At 38.7% G+C, this 25,378-nt stretch overlaps 1 protein-coding gene across 6 annotated transcripts in view; it reads right to left on the reverse strand.

The window, feature by feature from the left end:
* The window catches only part of ARHGEF7 (Rho guanine nucleotide exchange factor 7), a 123,152-nt gene that overhangs the window by 34,243 nt on the left and 63,531 nt on the right, over positions 1-25,378 (reverse strand). For 5 of the 6 annotated variants that reach the window (XM_061377752.1, XM_061377753.1, XM_061377757.1 and 2 more), the window contains 4 exons: positions 24,471-24,559; positions 17,948-18,042; positions 17,568-17,663; positions 11,618-11,740 (listed from right to left, as the gene is read on the reverse strand). In XM_061377752.1, the coding sequence (XP_061233736.1) occupies positions 11,618-11,740; positions 17,568-17,663; positions 17,948-18,042; positions 24,471-24,559 (403 nt within the window). Of the gene's footprint in view, positions 1-11,617; positions 11,741-17,567; positions 17,664-17,947; positions 18,043-20,425; positions 20,599-24,470; positions 24,560-25,378 lie in introns of those variants that run through there. The other variant, XM_061377758.1, reaches the window with a different exon arrangement.

Consider the following 25,378-nt stretch of genomic DNA (forward strand, 5'->3'; position numbering starts at 1 on the left):
ACAAGACATTAAAGGAAATTAAGATCAAGTCACCAAAACAATTAAAATTACATTGAACTCTTCAGTCTTACATCCACAATGACTTCTGCTAATAAGACAAGAGGTCAAATAAATCAAAAAGCAATTCAAGCACAACTTCAGTGCTGCAATCAGTTTCTGCATTAAATACAGGAACAAAGGAATTTGCAGATTTGAGGTCCATGCAGAGAACAAGAGATTAGATCAAACCCTCAGTTCTAGGCAATTGATGCAGAAAGACAGCTCTTAAATGCTACCCCCACCCAAGCAACGATTACAGAATAAAGCCATTTACCCTATATTATTTTAGTAAAATGACATCTGACCTTAGAGGTGGTTTACACAAGTAATACACAAGCATAAATGAGTCAATGGTTTCATACTTAATCAAGCATCGTTATTTTAACGGTGTCAAGCACTAACAGAAAAACATAGAATGTTTCAGAACCTTTTCCCTCCTATACTTATTTGTTTAATGACCTCACCTCACACATCCAAGGTGTTATTGCGAAATGACCAAATAAGCAGCCATACAAATGGCAGCCCCATAGAAGAAATAATTACTGTGTAGTCTATTCTCAAACAAGTTAAGGTTTCACTGGGGGTGTACTTGTGCAACATACTTGTTTTGACAGCAAAGCTGCTGTAAGAAATCCATGCTTTCCAAATATCATGAATTGCTACTTCCCCATCCACTTGTTCTTTTCATATTTGAATCATTTCCAAGAACTGGCCAAGCTCCTCAACTTTTTACATTAGCCGAGTTACAAAAGCAGTGCATCCTGGGAATTCCAGCTAACAAGAAAACTTAAAATGGGTACATCTTCTGCTTCCTTGTAAAGCAGAGGTTTCAGAGGACTGCAATGGAGGACAAGTTCCATGGGGAAACGAAGGTGGAGCAGCACCTGAGCTGATTCCTAGGCTTCAGGTTGAAGACAGACAAAAATCTAAATAAAGGAAATTCAGGAAGCCCCTTATTATAAAGGCAACATTTTCTTGCATTAAAGCTGTGCCATTCTAAATGTCTGCAGATGGGGTTGCTTGTTTTGAGCCCTTGTTATAGTAACTTAGCTAGAGCTCAGAAAAAAAAAAAAACAACCCAAAAAAACACCTCAACACAACAAACCACATTATTCTCATGTGACAGTCATGCAAATTCCACTCTAAGATATCCTGAAAGTCATTACTTCCTATTAATTAGTAGTATTACTCCCCCATAAGGCAGAATTACTAGTTGAAACATTCTTCCCTCCCTGGTTATTGGCATAGTTTGATTTGTCAAAGGAAGCCTTAGCCAGCTACTAAACCCAGTACTTTCAGAAAGTGGAAAACACATTGTCAAACATCAAACTGCAATAAAAGAGCAACACTTGCATACTGCAGCCACATTAACAAAAAGGGGAAGGCAAGAACCTCCAAATCTAGGGCAGTGTGTCCTTGCATAAGTGAAAGCAAATCTTGACCTGCTCAATTTCCCTAGGAAAAAAAGCACCAACAGGACAGTGCCATAATCCACATGCGCAATTACCAGCGAGTCATACCAGAGAAAAGCATTACACAGATTAAGACAAAACAGACCTCCCTACCTCCCCCAAGACACACACACTCCTTTGCATGTCACAACCAGTGACACTTTGCTTATCAATATAATTTGCCTAAACAGATGAAAAGAGTAAAACAAAGGCATGAATCACGACCTTCCCAACTCAATGAAAGTGCTTTACTGACAATCCCACCCAGATCTCTCTCCTCCTAGCCACTAAAGCTTCCCCAAATTTACAGAAGAAAAGGCTTTTCCACAGTTTACTCCAATAATTGTCTGCAGGTTAACTGGTATTTATGCACACTAAGTTGCTTAAATATATCCAACATACTTTCTGAATTCTGTCAGGTCCAATACAACCTTTTATGCCACATCTTTTAGAGCACTCCACCCCCATTCTACCTGGGCCGAGGCACTCCTCGGCACACAGATTTGTGCTATTTCAGCTGTACTGAACTGCAGAGCCAAGAAAGAGTGTGAGGGAATTTCCCAACACCTGCTTTGCATTTTAAAGATGTAAACAGAAGGGCTGTGCACACTTCAGAATGCCCACAGCTCAACAAGGCAGATCCTGCTATGTCCTTCACAAGTAACATGTATCAGAAACTCCAGGCCTCCTAAAATCAGCCCATGATGTGATGAGGTTTTAGCCAAAATTCAAACCCATTGAAGAAGTCTCGTACAGTACCTTGCATGAAAAATTATATTAATGCAACACAGGTAAACCCATGTACTTTTCTAGCTTAAATTTAAGTTTCAGTCAAGCTGGCCAATTCTGAATACCCAGAGGCCAAAGACCTACTTTGCTTTACACTTTCTTAGTCATAGCACTTACACATCATAAAAATCACACCAACTTCAGAACTTGACAACTGATCTTGGTGGCACCCTAAGCAAGACTAAGGATTCTGACTCATGTTTTGGGTTTACAGTGTTACCAGCTACTTGTTCGTTGAGGATTTAGGCTGATTCACTGAAACAGAAAGCTGCACGGTCTATAGCGTGGTGGCATATCCTCTCCTCCTGACTCAGTTAAAAGGGAAAAAGCTTTTTCCAGTGAGGTGATGAGGCAAATGAAGGGCCAACACCCACTTTCTACAGGAAGCTTTACCAGAGTTTACCTGTGAAAGCCCTTCTGTCAGAAGGCACTCAGCCGTTTCAAATTTCAATTCATTATGTATGTGACACTGCTCACATGCACATCTCTGCTCTTTTGTTTTATCCATTAATTCTCCACATAAGCATCCCCATCCATGTGAGGATCATAAAGTTAAATTACACACGGTATTTGACAAGTATCTTCATCTACTTTATTTTAATAAAAGATACTTGCTACAAGAACTAACAGGAATGAAAAGCTTAAACATTCTTCACGTTTTGTTTTCTTCAGCCAGGCACACAGCCCCTGCTGCTTAACTTTTATCAACTCTTCCCTTTCACCTTATCTGCTAGTCTTCCCCCTTTCAGGCAACACATCTATACACATATCTATGCAGCTTCTCCTTTCTCCCCCACATAGCAGCGTGTTCTACAGAACATGCCAACTGCAAACACCACATGGTATTCAATTTACATTGTTCTGAACAGCGCTGATTTTCACCTTAAAAATCACAGAGGCAAAACTCCCTATTCCTAATTACTGTGGCCATCTCCATGATGCTGGATGCACACAAATGCATTATGCAAATGTATTTGCTGAGCTACCTGCTAACACAATACTTGTGCTTCTCCCCTCCCCTACTTTTATTTAATGCTCTAGAGTAGGAGAAACATTGGTTACTATTTCACCCACATTTACGATTTTCATTATTATTGTTCCATTTCTACCCAACTTCAGCATTATGAAATAGACATGCAAGAAAACAGGCAAAAAAACCCCCAAACCTCACTGTGTCCTGAATTAAAATAAGACAACTTGGAATCCTGAAATAAAAGCCTGAAATTATCCATTTTTGCTACCTACTCTGCAGTGCCTTTAATTAAACACACGTCGTGATTACACAATGTTGCAGCAGTTTCCAAGCCATTCACTGCTCTTGACACCAAATACTTGGTTGCTTATCATCTTTTTCTTTAATCACAGTATAGGAACCTACAGAGCTAGTTTAAACCTCAGCAGGCTTGAAATGTACACAAAGTCCTGAAAAACAGGCTTAGTGATGGCATCATCAGGAAGCCTTTTGCACAAAGCAGCATTAATAGGTGCAATTAAAACTGAATGGCGTAGTTTTCCTCCCAACATTCTCAAGAGGACAATGATTTCTTTCATACACTCCTGTGCTTCCCTCTGACAAGTTTTGACATGACAGCTTGTTCAAGCTCTAGGATGAACACACACACACACACTCTGTTTTAATACAACAGTACCCAAAACTTTGCCTGAGCAGTTCCATCATGCAAACCCCACTAGCAATCTACTCATCTTAAACCAACCTGCTATCTCTGCAGCTTCATGGACCTACAGTATCTGGCAAAATTGATTTTACTTTACCTCAAGGCTTATAGTGCGCATCCTTCATTTACTTACAAAAAAAAAAAAAAAAAGACACAGAACATAATGGAAAAGTTTACTTTCAATAAAATATGGGTCAGTTAAAATACTGGTTTAATACGACAACAGTTCACAACTGTTTTTTAATCAATTACAGCTTCAAAGTCTGTGTCAGTAGCTTAAGGGTGCAGCTGCTTCACCAAAGACAATGGCTCTTTCATGTCACAGTTTCTGACTGATGCCTGTAAGTACTGCAATCTCCCAGGCAGTATACGCTAAATAGAACTCTGGCCCAAAGCTAGGCAGTATGCTTTAAAAAAAGGTATCATTTAGCTGAACAGGAAAACCTTTACAACGGTGAAATCATCAACTTAGTCTCAACTGCCTAAATAAACAGCTTTTCAGAAAAAGGCAGCTGAGATTTGAATTCACTACTAGCATCATTGTACAGAATGCAGAGAAGAATACAAAAGTGCTGTGCTGTGCTTCATTTAGCCTGAAATCTCAAGCTGAAGAATTCTCCCCACTCCAGACTAGTTAGTTCACAGCCTAAGATATTTTAAAGGTCATCATGAAAAGTGTCTTTAAGCCTTATTAATATCTTCAAATCTTTCTTAGTACAGATGCCTCAAAAGCTAGAAGTCAGAGCGGGAGAGGGAAGAAAACAAGTTCAGATGTGTCTACAATAACAGAGGTTAAGAAAAAGCCATTTAAACTTGAGGAAAGCAGACCCAGGAATTAAAACTATACAAAATCACAACTTACACTTCTGAAGTAGGTCTTTGTTTGTAATAGATGGAGCACGAGCTATCACTGCTGAGGGGTCTGAGGACTGCACACAGGCACCGCATTTTGAGAGCGTTGTGGCACAGCTTGGCTCAACAACCCCTCAACAGCAGCTCTTAACTTCCTAGTGCTAAACTTCCCAGTCCAGCTCCTCTCCCAGGGACTGTTGCTTGGCGTATGACATCAGCCTGCACACTTGAAGGCTCTGGGATGCACCGAAGTGGGGGAGGCACAAAGAGATCCCTGACTCAAGCTGATCTGTATTCCACGCTCCAGTTACTTGAAGTAATTGTGATGTTTCAGCTTCACAGATTTTGTCCAGACTGCTAGGTCTGTGATGCAAGTGGAGAATATGCTTGGGACATGTTATCTAAGAAAATAGAAGAATCTAGCAGAACTAATGTTTGAAGAAGCAAAGATCTGTGAACAGCCTTCTCCCAAATGCAGACTGGCTCGACACTTGCTTCTTGGCAAAGTTAAAAAAGCAGGTGTATATTACTGATTTTTGTCTGCTTTTTCTTCAAATTAAATTTTCTTTTGTAGCATTTTTTCTTGCATTTCGTTTTGAAATAGACATGGTGTTGTTAAACTAAAAAACAAAAAAAAACACAAAACACCCCCCCCAAAACAAACTTATACCCCCTCCCCAATAATAATTATATACTTAACACCAATTACATTGAGTCTGCATTCTCTGTACTTCATAAGAGTTTTACAACCACTTATCAGTGGGGCTTGTCAGACTTTTTAAAAATTATGTTATCTACCCTTCAGCAAATTCTATATTCAGTTATTTTTCCTCTTGCCATTTTGGATACACTCCACAAAACCCTAATCCTAGCTTCTTAAGAAATGAGGAAATTGCTTCAAGAAGCTTGAGTGTACTCAAGGAGGAGTTCAAGGCCCTGGGGCAACTGGTTCAGAGTTCAGGAGCCCAAGCACCTTCACTGATGATCTGGATGAGGGGACAGAGTGCACCTTCTGCGGTGCACTGTCTGCGGACACCAAATGCTGGGTGCTGACTGATGGGAGCTGAACATGAGCCAGCTTGTGCCCAGGCAGTCAAGAAGGCCAACAGCATCCTGGCCTGTATCAGAAATAATGTGGCTAACAGGGCCAGGGCAGTGATCATCCCCCTGTACTCGGCACTGGTGAGCCTGCAACTCCCAACACTGTGTTTAGTTCTGGGCCCCTCAATACAAGGGAGACATTGAGGTGCTGAAGCAGGTCCAGAAAACAGCAACAAAGCTGGTCAAGGGTCTGGAGCACATGTGTGATGAGGAGTGGCTGAGGAAACTGGGGCTGTTTAGTCTGGAGAAGAGAAAGCTCAGGGGGGACCTTCTCACTCTCTACAACCATCTGAAAGGAGGATGGAGTGAGGTAGGGGTTGGTCTCTTCCAAGTAACAGGACAAGAGGTAATCGCCTCAAGCTGCACCAGGGGAAGGTTTAGACTGGATATTAGGAACAATTTCTTCACACAAGGGTGCTCAGGCATTGGATCAGGCTGCCCACGGAAGTGGTAGAATCACCACCCCTGGAAGTGTTCAAAAAACACACAGATGAGGCCCTTAGTCACATGGTTTAGTGGTGGACTTGGCAGTCCAGGGGTAACGGTTTGACTTGATGCATCTTAAAAGTCTTTTCCAACTTAGTGGATTCTATGATTCTGCCTCCTCTTTATCCTTGCTGGAGTTTCTCCTTGCACTGAACCTTGTGGCTTATGATCGATCATCCCCAGGAAAACAACATGTCACATTCCTGGGGCTCCTTACTCCACTGCAATTACCCATTTCTGTACCTTCTATCCAAATGTGGTTTTTAATTTGAGGGAAATCCATTCTTTTACAGCTTAGGTTGTTCTTCCTGCTTCTTCTCTTACTAGAAGGCAAGCGTAGGTCTGTGATGAGAAGCATACACAATAACCAACGCTACTCTGACTAAACACAACAACCTTGAGGCAGTACTGCTCTCACTAGCTAGCAAAATTCTCTAAAATAGCACCTATACTATACTGGATCACCTTGCACTTGAACTGACATCATCAAACAAAACTATTGCATATTAGACAGAAACCTCTTACAATGGAGCCAAAAAGGCATGACTGTTACCAAATAAATTAATCACAATAAGGGTCATGTATGGTGGCACTCTAGCCGCTATGAGAGAATGGAATAAGAAGAACAAAATAAGAGGCAGTGGTGAAAACATGTAAAACATTGGTCTCCACCAGAGCCACCATCCAACAGTACCTGGCGAGCTCTACCTCTTCAGGAGATGGCTAACTGCTTGAGGGCTAAAGCCACTGGCTTTAGACACAAGTGCAACACATGATGTCAGACCTAAGGAAAAATTACTTAATTCTTCAAAATTCTTGATTTGTTACACAAAGAATTTTAATTCTGGAAAAATACCATGCAACAGCTCTGAAACAACCCCTGAGACACAAAGTACCTATCAAATGTCAAGACTGTACAGAATTGGAAAAGTTGAGTACAAATTCTAGCACCTCGATAAAACTTACAGAGACACAACTGGAACCAAGATGAAAATTTTTTGCCAAATTCCATAGCAAGAGTTCATTATTGTTGTGATTATCAGAGGTAAATACGACCTCAAACATGCAGCTCTGGAACCTGACTTCCTGTATGGGCTGTGTAAGGTTTTATTCCCATTTCTTCATGTCTGTCCACCATACTCATTTCAACAGCTTGACTATTGATTAACTTAAGGAAATTAAAGATGATAGTGGCTTTGAAGATCCAAACATGAAAATCTCTCATTAAGAAATAACTAATCCCTTTCAGCCTTGACTGTATTTCTATTAACATGCATATACATATATATATGAACATATATGCGCATCTCCTTAGAATCATAGAATAGTTAAGGTTGGAAAGGACCTTAAGATCATCTAGTTCAAATCCCCCTGCCACGGGCAGGTTCAGCTCACACTAAACCATGTTACCCAAGGCTCTGTTCAACGTGGCCTTGAACACTGCCAGGGATGGAGCATTCACAGCTTCCTTGGGCAACCCGTTCCAGTGCCTCACCACCCCCACAGTAAAGAATCTCATCCTTATATCCAATCTAAACTTCCCCTGCTTAAGTTTTAACCCTTGTCCTATCACTACAGTCCCTAATGAAGAGTCCATCCCAAGCATCCTTGTAGGCCCCCTTCAGATGCTAGAAGGCTGCTATGAGGTCTCCACGCAGCCTTCTCTTCTCCAGGCTGAACAGTCCCAACTTTCTCAGCCTGTCTTCATACGGGAGGTGCTCCAGTCCCCTGATCATCCTCATGGCCCTCCCCTGGACTTGTTCCAACAGTTCCATGTCCTTTTTATGTTGAGGACATCAGAACTGTACACAATACTCCAAGTGAGTTCTCTCTCACAAGAGCAGAGTAGAAGGGCGGGATCAATATGAGCTCCTGTTTGCTGCTACATATGATCAAGAAGCAAATGGTAAAGAGGAAACACAGGCTGGCATTCATACTGAAAGGCATTTTAAAAAGGAGGGGAAACAGGGAGGTGAAAGACAGCCACATTCCAACTGAATGCCCCTTTTAAACCTCCAGCCCTGTCCCAAGTACTGCTATCTAGAAACAACTTCATAAAAATGCTGTTCAAAGACACTTTTGACTAGAAGTCCAAAATAAATCTAATATTGTCCTGTTTTATTTGTACATATGGATACAGAGTCTTTACCCTGGCTCAAAGAGCATACTTGATACCTCAGAAAATTACATATAAAAACCTCATATGTGGGATATGACATCAAACCAGACGACTGCTTACAATTTTGATGTTACAGTGATCCAACTGGTTAAAAAAAGAATAAAGTTAATGCTTGAGAATTATAGCCTATTTCCTTTAAGTTGTTTTTAGTAAGTGACAGTAAAACACAATAATAAAACTAGTATATTTTCTAGAATAAGAAACTAAAGAAGTGGTAAAGTTTCTGGGGTTTTACCTAGAGCAATTATCTAGGAGATGTTTTGGCAGTTTTTTTTGTTGGTATGGTTTCCACAAAAGTAAGTGAACTTAAACCACAGAAAATACTATTTTTGTGATACAAGCTTGACTTGAAATTATCTGCTAGGGTTTTTTTGTAGAAAGGCTTTCAGAAGCACAGTTAATGCACGTGTTCAGTTTATGAAGTACATAGAGTTCATAGAAAAAAATAATCTGCTGTAGACAGTAAGAATTTATGTACCAAATCCAACTCCTGCAGACTGTTCCTTTTTCCTTTCTAAAACACTACTGAAGAGCACAGCTGTTACAAACATGATATTCAAATCCAAAAATTCAGCAAACACCCTTTTCTCTGCCATATTTTTCCTGCTTTTAAAGCACACATAATGCTTTTGGACCCTCTGCTAAAATTATACCACAAAACCAGCCAACTAATCATCAGTTTCTAAAAAGTTTTAAACCTCAGTCTCATGCCTAAAAATTCCAGTTTAGTATTATCTAGTATTAACTACAGTGTAGTTGTTTCATTATTACTACAATCGTGACTATCCTTAAATTTCACAGTAACTTTTACATTAAGGTTTACGAGAGATGCTTTTACACACTAAACCATCTTAGTTAAGTAGACAAGAACAGACAAGTTTCAAGTATTTTCCTTTTCTTCAAGCCTTCAATCCATTTGTTACTTGTTTCTTTTCTTCTACCTTTAAAACAGCATAGTTAAAAAGCTTCCTGGTCTTCTGAAAGAAAAAGGTTCATAACTGCTTGAAGCCACCTTCTGATTTCTTCACAGCAGAAGTCCCAGGCAATATTTTTAAGCCAAGCCACTTGCTACCTACAGCAAAGCTACTCAACAAAAATGGAGGGCTTGGAATACTAAACCAGAGATAATAAAAAAACCCAAATCAACCAACCAAATAACACATGACTCTGTTGACTCATGCCTGGCAATACAACAGCATTAAACAGAAAGCTGTTTATCACAACTTTCTCCCCTTGAGCAATCTCTTACAAACAGTAAAATTGCTTTGAACCTACTTCTACATCCCAATCACTTAACTGCTCTATGACACTTACAATGACTCCACCAGGATTTGATATAAAGTTGACTTTACAGGCCAGAAGCTGAACTTTTCTTAGGAAAACCTATGCACAAAGCAACACAGAAGAAATGCGTCTCTTCTCCATTTGCAGAACAAACAGCTTTCCTTCCTCACATTTCTACCACTGTTTTCTCAGATATGTCTATGGAAAACACTGTGTTTTCCAAGAGTTCTGAAAGTAGGATAATCCTTTACAAGTATCTACTAACCTCAAGAAAACTTAGATGATCACTTTGCTATCACTTGCCATGTTCCATCTATAGATTAAATCCCAGACATCTATGTGGAAAGGTTAAAAAGGCACGAACAACAAACAAAATATCTAAGACTATGAGTATTAAAACCCCCACAGGTGTGGATCACCCATACATTTCACCACTTAAAGAACATGGTACTAGAAGTAGGCCATCTGAAAGAAAACAAACACTAAGGAGCTTCATCAGGGCATTTAAAGTCTTGTTGAACTGTAAAGACAAAAACCCCTAACTTCTGTCTGCCTATTCTGCAATGTGAACTTGTAGCTTTGGTTTTTCAAACTGGATTTGGAACATAGTTACACGTCTTACTAACATATGCAATAGTTCATAGTATTTGGTAGCTAAAATACCAAAAGGGTTTTTTTATTTACAGTTTGATGAGTAAGCTCACAAATGGGCCACATAGTGTTGCTGTTAAAACAAAAATTGAGTTCTTCAAAGCTGACAGTAGAAAAAACAAATCAATTATGCTTCTTTGTGTTAAGGGAGTTTTAAGAATATTCAGAGTATCTTTACTTTGGTCCATCATAACATCATAAACACCCCCACCCCCAAGAAAAACCAACCAAACAAAAACAACAAAACCATAGACCAAACAAAAAAACCCCAAAATAACAAACAAACAAACAAAAAAAAAACCAAGAACAACAACAGAGAGAGCTTGTAAAGCAAAAATAACATATCTTGACAGAACTATGTATAACATTCCAGAGAACGTCATGGTTCTGTCCTGTACCACAAGCACAAGCATAAATAGCTCCAAACTACCGACTGCTTCAGCGCATGCTCATCAGGAGAATACACAGCAAAAGTTTGTGAAAGCAGACTACTTTAATTAAATTCTGGCCTCACTCTTCCCTCAGCATGATACAGGGCATCTTCTATGAAAAGTCAAGGTCTGTCCAAAGCTGAACTACCTACGTCACATTAACTCAGCATCCTACTTCTTAGACACAGGAAACACTAATTCTGTAAACTTGGAAAGCTCACATTCTCTTCCTATCACCCAAAACTAAAGCTAAGGATACAGCATGATAAAGTTAAGTACATACAAATATAAAGGCTTTTACAGGTCTACAGTTATCATTTACAGTTAAAATTCACCAACTGTCCAAAAAGCCTACTAGTAATCAGATCAATTATGCCAGAATTTCACAAGCTTGTTTTGATGTTGACTTTTACCAAGACGACAACCACTACCATTCACTTTACATACCCAAAGTCCAGCATGCATTCTTCAAATGAGAAAAGCTCCCCCAAACAATTAATAACATACTGCCAAAAGCAACAGGCTGGTCCTGATCACATGGAACGGCTTTGTGTTGTTGAGGCTTTTGTCTCTACCATATCAAATGCATATCAAAAGAGATATCACAGGTTTAATAACACAAGTGTCTTTTATGTAGTTTTCCTGTATCAGACTTAAAGGACTGCAAGGTAAATGTACCTGTGTTCTGTGAGAACATTTACTGCTGATGGATGGTTGGCACAGTATGCAAGGTATAAGCTTTTCATTTGTGGCATCAAATTTAGAAAACATCCTCCAACCCTCTGCTGAGCTTCAGGCAACCTAAAAAGAAAGTAATAAACAAGAGATCACTGCAATACCAACCAGACATAAATTAAAGCCTAGAAAACAGTTTATTCTGAGGGGAGGGTGAATGGCTTTGGCTGGTTGTTACATTTTGTTGGTTTTTTTTTCATAAAATCAACAGATAAGATTTCCATGGCCACAGACCAGCAACCAACACCTTTCTCTTCCTTTACAGCTTCAGCCCTGTAACTGTCAGGCTTGATCATGCCACCACAGTACAGGCAGAATATGGTACATACCTATAAAATGGTCATTCCGAATTTATCCATTCCCCCTCCCCCCCCGAATTAGCAGTAACCAGCACCTTCTGTAGGATTTTGATTTTCACTCAATACATGTGTTACAACAGTTTTCTACCTCCTTATATATGCCATGCCAAATCTTAAAAGCAGTATTTCAGCACTTACAAACAAAAACTGATGGGAGTAGCAACAGGATTCACTCCCTCTACTCTATACCAGCAGAGATTATAGGGTTAAAATAATCATTAAGATTATCTAAGAACCATATTAAACTCTGATAGCACAAATGCAAGCCAGTTACAGTGCAGTAGCAGGTTGTTTTTCCACAATTGTCACTCATCTTGCTTTTTAAGAACTAAAGCACTTCTATGCTGGTTTGTAAAGAGGGCAAGAGTGGTGCTTACCACCATTAGTACAAAAATACTTTCTGTAACACTTACTTTCTTCATCTTTCATGACTGAATGCAACACATGCTAAGCAGCAAAGGAAAACTTCACAATTCTGCTTAGAAGTGCTTATTTTGTCTAGCATAAAATCATGCTTCAAAAACAGGCACCTCAGTGACTGGTAAAAAAAAAAAAGATGACAGGGCAAAAAGAAGCAGTATTTAGAAGAAAAGCTTACTTTCCACACAGTCTTGATGAACCTCATCAGTTTCAACCAGGTGTCACAGAGGAATTTACACATATTTGTTCATATAAATAAAGGAGGACAGGTCATGAAGAAAGTCAGTATGGAGTCTATTTTTCAAAGGCTTTTAGCAGAAGCTGTCATCTCAAATTGCAGAAGTTTATACTCCAGAAAATATCTGGAGTATAAATATCTACAACTTGCTGTATGACACCAGCTTAGAACTGGTACAATCAGCAGAAAGCAAATGTCTAACTTCTGACTGCATCTGCATTGAGTAGGGGGAAAAAAAAGAAAAAGCTAACTTCAACTCTTCCAGTCCCATTGTATCTCCTTAAGCTGCACGCTTCAGATGCAAATAGAAGCACACTCTCATACTTTCTCAAAATCTAAAATAAATTTCACATTAAACACAAACTGATGGAAGATGCATATGCTCCAATCAGCCATGCTTCCTTACTGGTACCATATCATTCTCAGAACCACTCACAAGTATACATACTAGATTGCTTCCTATGTGACAAAGGATAAATTGCACAAGTGAATAATATCATAAGGGTGTCAGAAGGGATGAAATCCCTGTTATTTTCTACAGAGAAACTCTCACTTGAAGGGCTAAGCCTCTTCAGTAGTAGACCATATGGTCAACAGCCAATTGTAAAACCCACACTTAACTTAACTGTAAAACAGGACACTAAGTTTGCATCAGTCCTAGACCACAAGCTTGTTCCTTACACCTTATCTAAACCTACTGTACAACACGGGCAAGATGAAATGTTTCAGTTTCTCCATAAGTTTCCTCCCCTCAAATAAAGACTATCTCCTAAACATGTCGAATCTTTGCTTCTTTGCAAGACAAAACAAACAATGAATTCTTGCTGTTATCTATTTAATAACTCTTAAAATCAGTATTTCACACTGATCTAAAGCTAGGTAAGCCCTCAGAAAGTACTCAACAAGAATACTGTTGACCCAAAGTATTTATTACCAATATTAGTTCTCCCTAGAAGACTATTGTTTTTTACTTTAAAAATTTTCTGTAGTCATCCTGAACAGGTACACAAAGTTTTTAAGCACAAATATTTAATACATTCCCTCTGAAACAGTGAGAGATGCTCCAGTGAACTTCTGTAGAAAAGAACCATTCAGCTTTCCACAACAGCCACTCCTCCAAGCAGGGAATGTTACCATCCTGCTCAAACAGTCATCTTGTCACAGTCCTTAGGTTTGCTCATAGTGGTTAAAATTCAGAGTTCATCCCCAGAAATATTCCCCCAAATTTACAAAACAGGAAATCTGTCTCCTACTAAGCTGTCAGTGCTTCTGTGTACGGTGTGGGAAGACCTACCCAAAATAAAGTCAAAACTGACTGTACAGGTGTTCAAAAAGTGAGACAGGGGAAACACACTTCCTTATTTGAAAACAGCATTCACTATAGACACAGAGATAAATGACAGCTGAATCCCCAGCTAACACATCATGTCATATACACTCTGATCACACTGCCAGAGCTCCTTACATTAAAGGCTAGGGCCCATATTTTATTGTTTTACTGTTAGCATCTTCTTTTCTTTCAAGAAAAGTTTAAATTCTGAAATCAGTGGAGTGACTGCTTTTACAGGTATTCAGAGGAAAACCAGAGGCATTCCCCAGCATACTGAGAGAATGCTATTCTTACAACCTTCCAAGCAGCATTCCCTGCCTAGCAGCTGGCCCCTTTTAATAAATCAAAGCATGAGCTAATAATACATTCTTCCAAGTAATGGATGCAGCAAAAGTCTCACACTCTGAAGACATACTCAAGGCATATAAAACAGTATTAAATATTAACGAGGCCCCAGCAGAAGTTGCTGAAAACAGTTAAATTCCCTTTTCACACTGTAGTGCTGGGATGGGAGGGAGTGAATTATGGCTGTTCTCTCCAAGCAGACATCTGTGTGTTCAGTCTACTGTTCTTTTAGCAGAATGAAAGACTGACATTATTCTCATTGCATCTTCGTACTGCACATTCTTTGTTGAATTAAGATAATTAACAGACTTTATGATGGGGCGACAACTCATCCCCTTCGACTTTTGTAATCCATGCATTATTTTCAAGTGTTCTACTACTTTTAGAGAAACATCATAAGTTATATATATTTCCTTTAACTGCTGGAAAAAATAATTTAATGCCTACCACCACATCATATAAACTTTTAACAATTAATGTGTTCAAAAAAGAGGCATAGTTAATTTATTTTAAAGTTATCATCCCAATATTCTTCTCATATTTGATACTCTAATTAAAAAGGGATCATTTAAAGTATTTATACATTTATATAAACCATAACTTCCATTGTAGAAAGGCCAATGACATGTTTTAATTTCATTACAAAATCAAGAGAACCACAGCAAAGCCTCTGCTGGCATACACATGCTAGAGGCATCACAACATGACTACATCTAAGCTACCCAACATTAACCTGATTGTTAGAATTACACCCAGCAGCTATCAGTTGGTTCTCTAGACTTAAAACAGGTTCCCACTGCATGATAACTTTAAGAAAATACAGGCATAATTTGTATCTGCACTCCAAAAACAAACTTGAGAACACTGATTAGTGTTTTGGGGTTTCGGTTTGGTGTTGTTTTTTTCCCCTGGGTGGGGAGGTTTTGGTTTATTTTTTTTTTTAGGGGATGGGGTAGTTGGGTTATTGGGGCTGTTTTTGTTTGGGTTTATTGTTGGTTTTGTTTGGTTGGTTTTGTTTTGTTGTTTGTTTGGGTTTTTATTCCCATTCCACTTCAGGATTATGCCAGAATATGAAGTACCTGCTTGTATTCAAGCACAGAACAAGATAAAGAAAAGCAACACAGTCACTATGACTGCAAAAGCAGGGACATTAAGATGGCAAAACCCAGCTAGTTTTTATGGGGCAGGGATTTAAGTCTGTGATACTACCTAAAAGACAAAGACAGCCAATGCCTTCAACCTGCTATAGAAGAGATATCTAAGCAGTCCATACCCATCAGCCTGTGTGTTGTCCCATTCCCGCCAGACACTGAAAAGTACAGCCACAGACTGTCAGTTTCTACTCCCAAGTGAATGGAAGATTTCAATTCTTTTTGAACAAGAGACATTTGTTCAATCTCCTGTTATAAAAATGCCCCCCCTCCCCCCCCAAAAAAGAGAGATCACCTGATAAGACACTGACTTTGTTCAGAGACTCCCTCCTGTGTGAACCACTGCAAAACTGATTTTTGACACTGGGTCACAGATCTGGAAGAGACCTAGAGCACCAGACCACTTCCTGTCTTCAAGAGAACGGACCATGGAGTGATCTTGCCCTGTTTTACTGTCAGAAATGCACCCTTTTGCAATTGAAGACTCAAAGAGCATGTCTCTGCCTTGACAGTTACAGATCTTTTACATCCATCAGAAGACCCTAAAGCTGATCAGTAAAAAAAAAAAAAACAACAAAAACCCACACAAAAAAAAAAAACCACCACACACTTTTGAAGTAGATCAGCCAGAAGATTCTCAATGCTAATCAGACTCCTTTCATGTACCACTTCCATTTGGTAAATGAAAAAGAGATATCACGAAGGAAGACCACCAAACAAATCTGTCCAGTGCTGCCCAGCATCCAGGCAGGCAGAGAAGTGTTCCAAGCTCTGTGACAGATGGACTCCTACAGTAATGCTGCAGTAGAGGCCAACCTGGACAAGTTCAAAGAAGAAAAACCTTCAGCACCAGAAGAGCTTCAAAGCTGAGGGCAGGGTGGCACACAAGTGAAACGAAACCACATCCAAGCGACTGCTTTGCCCAAAACACAAAAAGCACCCACTACCACATTACGCATTGTGAAGACACACAACACGCCTTTTAACAACAAGGAATAAATAAATCAAAGCAGTGCAGGCAAGAAGAAAAGCACCAGAAAGTTTCTGTCACTGCAGTACATGCCAGGATTTGTTAAGAGAAAACTCAAACGACAAACTGACTCGAGAGGGGTGTGGAGCTCAAAAACACATTCAACTCTCACAACCAAGAGCAGAAATTTGTCAAGCAAGGTAGGGTGGCAGCACTACAACTGGCAGGACATCGGCATTTGGTCATTCTGACATGTCAAGTTAGGAGCACCACACCGGATGCTGCAATATGAAGTGCCTGAATGACTGAACTCTAAGTTCCCTGCCAAAAATAAAATGATAAACCTATTTTCAGCCCGGGAGCCACTCTGATTTTACAGAACACGGTCACCAGCCAAAAAAACATGGCACAATGACAAAAACCAAGGCAGCAGGGCAAGCATTCTTCTACATGATAGGAATTATGATGGATTAGATTCAAAACAGAAAGAAGATGGGACACTCATGTCAATATGCTAAGATGAAAACTAAACTGAAAATACAATTTGGTATGATGGGTATATTTATGAAACTAAAGTAACACAAAACATTTGCAGTAACACTTCAGTAGCCCTGGGAATCTCCCAGCACATTTTTATGACCACCACTGCTCACGATAGAAGAATACTAAGCACAGGCATTCTCACACAGCACCTTTCATCCAAGTCACTTACCCCTTCGTCCATCCCAACTTAAGCTCCCTTCATTCTTTCTCTTACTTTAAGAAAAACTTAGAATTTATGCCTCCTAAGCAAAAAACACCACTTCCTCTACCACTTTCCCATTGGTATACAATTGCATCATGGAAATCCATAAACCGCCATCAAACTATGCTAAAGTTCCTACCTTTGTAACTGCATCCTAAAGCATCTATATGAACAAGCAATCGTTATATTATCCAAGTATCTATTACTGTACTGCTGTAGCAACTACCCTTAAAGTGAGAGGAGCAAAATTATGTCAAACTACCACACAACAATTAAAATAATTAAAAATAGTTGCTTATTAGAATTTTACAGTTTTTGGTATGCATAGTACTTACTTGGTGCATTCTTCTAAAGACTGTACAAGCATTTGCTGGAAAGAACTTATTTCTTCGAGGTTTCCCATTAAGTATGAAGTATTTGCCAAGTTTAACCTGGAGCCAAAGCAAATAAAAGGTCTTTAGGTTTGCACTTATTGACTAATTGTGCTTTAATAAAAGCTACAACCTTAAAAAAAAAAAAAGCTTACTGGTTCTTAGATCAAGGACCAGACTCTTTTAGTAAGCAAGCAAACAGAATACAAAAACACAAGCCCTGCCTCAAGAATCTCTCCGACCACAAAAAAAAAAATTCAGACATTGAAATTTTGCCCATGTGAACCCTCCCCAATACACGAGAGATATTAAGCTTCATGTGAAAACAAAACAAACTCACATACTTTTCACTGGCTTGTAATGGTCGCAGGTAGTTTGAAAGCATTGTTTGTAGCTCCTTAGCATATTCATTTTCTGTTTCTAATATATTTTGTAGCACCTACAATAAATGACAGTTGCTAATTGGTTTTCTTTAAGAGATACTTCAAAGTGGTCAATACCATTTTTAAAGCATACTAAAATTTACTTAGCACTAGGAAAACTTAAATGAGTGTTCCTACATTAAAAATTAAAAGTATCGGCAAGAAAGCATATACATCTATGAAATCCACAGGGGAAAAAACCCACCACGCATATGATGAGCCATCCTTTAGCGATATTCAAAAAAAAGTAGTAAGTCAACAGGAATTTCGCTACACTTAAAACTTTTACTGTAAAATTTGAGAGCTATATAGTGTTCTTTCAAAGCTAAGGGTAATTATTCCTTCCATGTACTTCAGAACAGTCAAAGATCATCACAGGTTGGTAAAGCAGATAAAATAGAAGTTGTAAGAGAAATGAACACTTGGTGTTGTTTTCCAGTCTCAATTACAACATAACTAATCTTGCTAGCAAAGTGTTTGCTTCCTCAGATGTATTGTTCTGTCTAGAAGGTCTGAATGTTAACAGATTTCTAAATATCAAGTAATTGCCAACTTTACTTAGCATATGATTAGCATTACTGCACTTTTTTTAAACAGGGTTCCCTAACTTTCCACTGGGAGTGCAGTACTATGTACTACCAGGAGAAAATTGTGATATTGTGATGCAAAGCCAAGAATTTATGGAATACAGAACACGCTTGTTTTTTGGCTGAATATAAATCAGACAACTGGAATACTCCCAAATGTATACAAGAAAACATTTTACAGGGCCATCTCCCGGCAGCCTGCTTTAGGATATCTTCCAATATATTCACATCAAGTTCTACTGTGCTTCTAAGCAGGCAAATTATTTTTTGCCTCCAAAAAGTTAATGATTTAGCAAGAGAATCACTGGAATTAAATGCAGTCCAATGAACGCAGCTGAGCTTTGAAAACTTTCTGCTATTCACTGGTCATAAGGCACACCACAAACCTCATTTTGCTACATGCCATATTTGTCAAGGCTACAGTAATATCTCATTTCAGCATTTATAGTAACAACTGTAATTGAGTGCATTATTCACTGTTCTAGTCAATACTCTTTCTTAGGAAATAAAAAAAGCCATTCAGTCCTAAATGCAAACCTGATGAAATAACTTTAAATAGTTCAGTACGTCAATGAAGAATTCACTGTTCTTTCACTGGTGTCATTGATTCTTCTTATTCCTTGAATGCTTCTATTCATTTAGAGAGTGGGAGAGAGACCACTTTTGAGTTCATTCTTTTGTTGGAAATCTGAATCCTGAACTGAAGATTAAAATGTCCCCATTCTGTGCTAAACACTATGACAGAAGAATGTCACAAGGAAAGTTATGGCTACTAACTAGGAAACTACAGCATGAACTACAATAGGGCACACAAATGTAAAAAGGCTAATGGAGAAAAAGGAAAGAAACAATTTCCATTGATCATACCACTAATTAAACTCCATATTCTTTTACACAATATAAACCAAAGAAAGTAAATTGTTAAAAGTATAAAAGTACTTAGCATCCATGAGGTGCAAAACTAGATGCAATACCTTTTCCTACAAATATCTCCCAGCCCAAAGTCATTACATAGCCATTAATAGGGCAAAGGAGACTGAAAGCCAAAGACAAAAACACAGTGTCCTGACGGAAGCACTGAACAGCATTAAAAGACATTCAAAGATAAAAATCAACAAATTTGGTAGAGGTCTTGAAAGGCTGCAGCAACTGCTCCACTTTCTCAGAAGAGTATTCCCGTTCTTTGCTGTAAACAGCTGTCTAAAAAGACTGAAATAAAACTACTTCCATGTTTGACACACTCCATTATTCTCCTGTGCTGGTTTGGATTCTCATCTGAGGATTTTCTCTGCAATACGGAGAATATGGAATTGGGGACAGAGGGGGAAGAATGGGAAAGGTAAAAAACTAGAATTGGGAACCTTATTAATTACTGGGAACAGGAAAATAAATGCAGCTGTAAGTAAAACTGCTACAAAAACTGTGCAATCTATTAGATATAATAGAATCTTGTTTTACATTATTCTAGTAGCTCAGTGTTACACAATACTTTACATACACAGTCTTATATACTTCCCAAAATATAAATCTTATTTTTACAAGTAGTTTCCACTGCATACAACATGCTTTAACTTTTAATATTTTTAAAAAAGAATAATCATGCTTACACAGCTCTGAAACATTAGTTCTGTGAAATCTCACATCCTCCCAGCTTGACTTACCTACCTCACCGAGAAGCTATGAGGATTAAAAGCTTGGACTGTGCTTTGAAGTGATAAGCAGTCAGTAGTCAGTGCTGGAACCCAGTATTTTGGCACCAGAGCACCCTTACATTCCTCATATCCACATCTCACCCGCATGCTCTAATAATCACCTTTCTTCCCCTTCCTGCCTTCTGCGCGTTCTGGCTGCTGCAAGACCCCATGAGACCTCGAAGACCTTGTTTCCACAACTCCACCACAACATTTGCACAGATAAGACCGGGTACCAAAAGAGCAGCATTGAAGTGGAAGCTTTTGCAGTCTGTAACACTGATGAATGGCAGGCACAGACAACTGAGCTCATACAACACAAGCTCCCTCATGGAAAATTCAAGCATGGTTAACAATTCTGTCACACAAAACCCCAACCATCTCCCTAAGGCAAAAACTACCGCCCAAAATGGATTTAAAATGACCTACATGAAGCTGATCTCCTTTCAAATCAGAGGGAGAAAAGGCAGATTTCACAGCTATGCTCGGACACAATCCTGTAGCACATTCCCCATTTTACAGGAGTATGACACTCAACAGAAATATCACATACTTCAGCAAAATGGTGATCAATGTTTAATTTTCTTGGATCATGAGAATCTGACAGATGTACCCCTTAAAACAAGCCCTTGACAGGGGCAATATAAAGCCCCACACAAATATAACATCTTTAAAGGGTCCTCAAAAACTTTTATGAACTTCAATAAAAACAAACTCTTGACCCAACTTCAAAAGTGCAGCCACAAAAGGCGTGCTTATTTTCTGCCACTTCTCAAACACTTAAATGAAAAATGACATCATCCAAGTACTCATACCATCGTGAAATTTGCCCATTTCTTTACCTGCTTTTATAACAACTACTTGATCTCAAGGAATTGTCCTGCAAATGGAGATAACCTAATTTTATTTTGGACACTAAGTTCTCAAGGGATCTCAAGTAAAACTCAGAGTAATATTTGTTCTGTCTTCAGGGGATAACCCACAATAATATGCCCAGTTCTTCAGTAACAGGTTACTAAATTACTTCTACATGAAAAATGCTTCATGCCTTATTACAAGTCTGGTTCATATCACACACTGCTGTGGGCTTTTACCATTTTAGGGAAGACAAGACCGTATAGCTAGCTTTAGTTATCCTCTACTAACCTGCATTGCCAAGGCAGGTAAAATGTTAGCACAGACCAAATGTATTCTGTCTTCTCAGCAACACCTAGTGCAAGATGCAGCTAAATAAAGCATGCTGAGACTAGAAGGTACGTGATTCATGTTACAGACTTCAGATGGAGCTCTCTGAATCCGTAAAGAACACATTGACAAGGGGGCGAAGAACAGAGGAAAGGGGCAAAAACAGTCTCCTCTCTACATTAAGCACCTTTAACTTGGCCTGTCTCAGCCCTTCTCCCACAGAGGGAGATTTGCAGAGGCTCTCCTACCACTTCCTGAACTTCCTCTGAACTGCTCTTTGATTTTGCCCTCAGTCAAATGAATGTATTCACAGGTGCTGCCCACACGTGCACAAATCCTTTCCTAGGAAATCACAGGAATAAATAACCATGAGGTTTACAGGGTCTGAGCATGTACCCATATGGTGGAAGATAGCCACAACTTAAAAATAGCAAGCAGTCCCAGAGTACAACCCTCAAATCACACTTGCTTGTCAAGACAGCCTTTAACACAAATGTTAATGCTTACTCTTGAGCACAAGGAACATCCTCATAGCTACCAGTTGCCAAAGGTTTATTTGGAGATGTTGTTTTTACCTCAGTATGGTCTCAATTTTCTTTATCAGTACAGACTGATAAGACTTCCAGCATAAGGAAGTACCATGTCCACAGATTACATATTACGAGAGTACAAAAATCTCAATAGTCAGGTTACACTGCTTTCACTTCAATGAATGGTTTTGCTGTTTGTGTTGAGCTACATGTAAAAAAATCATTACATATGTAATAATTATTTAAAAGAATTATTTTACAGTTACATTGCCAGAGGAAACACTTCATTTTTCATATTTTTTTTTAATATGTGAGAGTTGTTTGCCACACTGTAGAAAAACATAGTACGAGAAAATTATCCAGTTCACTGCAAACAGATTTAAGAACAGCATCACTCCTGTAATTTACTACATACGTTATTATTATGAACTAGCCATTTCTGTGGGCCCTCCTCACCCCCCCCAACAACACCATCAACAGTTAACACCAGGAATCTTGTTACATCAGTATACTGCACTAAGAAGGCTGCACCTGAGCAAGATGAATAATAACCTAATTGTAAAAGTAGGCATGATGGTCACTAGTTTCACCTCTTTGTTTTGTTTTGTTAATTAAGCCACTTTAAAAGCCAGCTATGGCTACCTGTTTCCCAAAGTATTCAGCAGCTTGAGTCTCCTTGATCATGATAAAACATTATCCAGTGAACAACTACAAAAAGCACATAAACCAAAGGTGGTATTTCAAAATTATATGGCCTTTTATAAAGTTAGCAGTCTTAACTATGGTTTTAGGCAAATTCAAGCATTTACTTCCTATGACATTCACTGAAGTACACCATCACCCCCAAAAGTCTCCCATGTTACTCTTACAAAACGAAATACATAACCACGTGATTCAATGCATTTTGGACACGGCCAAACTGGAGTTCTAGTTAATCCCAAATTAAACAGCTGTAACTCTTACTTTTCATCATATTAAGGTCTCTCAGGGAAATAATAATATCAGATTATGAGACTGAATTTACCACTGACTTAAAAAAAACACAAACAAACAAAACCCCAAAAAACCAACAAAAAACACCCCACAACCCAAATCTAAAGAACTGGTGTTTGAGGCTGCTGCCAATTTATTTTGATTAAAAATTCAACATGGATATAAAGTAAGAGCAGTCCTCTGCGTAGTGAAGGAACCAAATCCTCACCTTTGCTGCAGTCACTCCAGTTTACTTGCATTGGAAAACACAGGTCTTAACATCAAAACAACCACAGAGAAGACATATTTGCACTACAACAACTTTGGGGGAAAATAGAAAGACTCTAAAGAGATATAGCGGAAAAAAAATAATAATAAGAAGGATAACTATCCACCACATGTACCACAGTAAAATCATTACTTCCCACAGTTTGAAGGAAGCTGTGCCTGCACAGGTATTTCCCATCATGGCTAGCAGGTGTGGGTTACAATAGCCAAAGAACTGGGACCCTCACTTTACCATGGTGTTACGGCTACCAACAGTCACCAAGCAAGCCACAGGGAGCAAGCAGGAGGTTGCTTCATTGTTTTCAATTAGAGGACTACATGCAAACCAGCTCTGTTCTTCCAGGTGGCTGGCATTACTCATGTCACAACCACAAAAGATGAAAGCATAAAACAATGCTTTACCATGCCCTCTAAAAACTGAAAAATAGAATGAAAAACAATGACAGGTGCTTCAAAGTAAAGGGACAGAAAAACTGTGTTTAGGTTTTACACCAGCAGGGAGCAGTGGTTAACAAAAACAGGAAGATGCCTTTTGCTGCCCAATCTAGTTACTGTTAATAAATAAAGGATTCTCAAAATGGTTACAACAAAACATTTAAAGATAAGAGTTTGGCATGTTTCTTATATGCATTTGCTAAAGAGGTCTGAGTACTAGATTAAGAATTCCTGGGGCGGTGTTAAAGGCTGACTCTGGCTATATCCCTTTTGCTGTGAAATCTACCTATCACTGTAAGGGAGAAGTTCCAGAAGTTGATTTACAATCAGAAATACAAAGGAGGCAAATTCTTTCAAAATGTTGAATCTCTTAGTTCAACAAAAAGGACAAAACTGCTTTTCACCCTTTTAAAACAGCAGATTTTCATTAATTCATAGAGATTGGGGAAGACTGACTGCGTATCGGGGAAGGGAAATTAAAACTAGCAAAGCAAATAAAATGAGCATAATATATCGTAAAAATGCCTATTAATCACTTCAGACTATTTTTTGCATCATGCTTAAGAATCCATACATGTATGATATTCTACTATACTAACAATGATCTTTGTTTCTATGAGAATTCAGTAAAACTCCTATCCTAGTTTTAACAAGGCTCTGAAAAGACTGCCCATATTTTTTGTGTAGATAAAAGCATGTAGTTAAATGATGTTCTACTGTATATAACAGCTCACAAGGAGGAAAAAGGATCACTCACCACATTGTAATAGCTTTTGTTAATTGCAGACGTATCAAAGCCTTTAGGTGGACTCTTCAATGTACCTGATTTGGGGGAGACGGGTTTTTCTGAAATGCAAGATATTTTGGGTTTAATATATTTATGTGGTGCAATTTCACAGTTCAACACTAGAGGTCAAACGAACTGCTTTAAAATATTTATTGTAAGATACAGTGAAAACAGCACTTCAGTGAGAAACATCTATGCTTGTGCTAGGAATTATTGGTAAAGAATTAAAATGGTTCGTATGTTCACAATGAATGAAACTCTAGCCTCAGTGAAGGCAAGCCGAAGAACTTTGATTCTTTTTCCTAGAACCAGAAAACCAGTTAATAAAACTAACTTTTCCAAAATTATTTTTTAAAGACAAAACATCACCACAGACTGCAATTAAAAACCAAACCAAAACCAACAGGTACTTCCAAACACTTATACAAACTTTCAAACAGAAGTAGTATTACATTTTAACATGTAATTAATTCAGTAAAAGCAAGCGACCAAAGGCTGAACATACCAGAGGTGGGACATTACACTCATTCTGGCTGAAATAAGAGAATCAAAACACTGTACAAGCAGTGGAGTAACTTACCTGAGGCCTACCTGAGAAAATCACCTTTTAAAATAAATTACCTATTACTGTTAATGAAGTAAAAATTAAAAGTGCTTACGCACTTGAGAACAGAGCCCATCATAACAATACGTACAATCCTTCCTATAACCCCATAGTGAATCTACTCCTCAGTAATGCATACTCTTCCTGAAAGGACTACATAAGCCTGCAATATCAAAACAACAGTCCTGAAAGTTATGAGTGCTCACTCTAAGAATGGAAAGGCATGGAAAACACACCTGTAAAACCTCCCCTCTCATCCCTACCATTCCTTTGA

The sequence above is a fragment of the Neopsephotus bourkii genome, unplaced genomic scaffold, assembly GCF_033783945.1.
Source record: "Neopsephotus bourkii isolate Nb327-2 ecotype Australia unplaced genomic scaffold, CSIRO-AGI_Nbou_v1 NB_1760, whole genome shotgun sequence".
NCBI lineage: Eukaryota > Metazoa > Chordata > Aves > Psittaciformes > Psittacidae > Neopsephotus > Neopsephotus bourkii.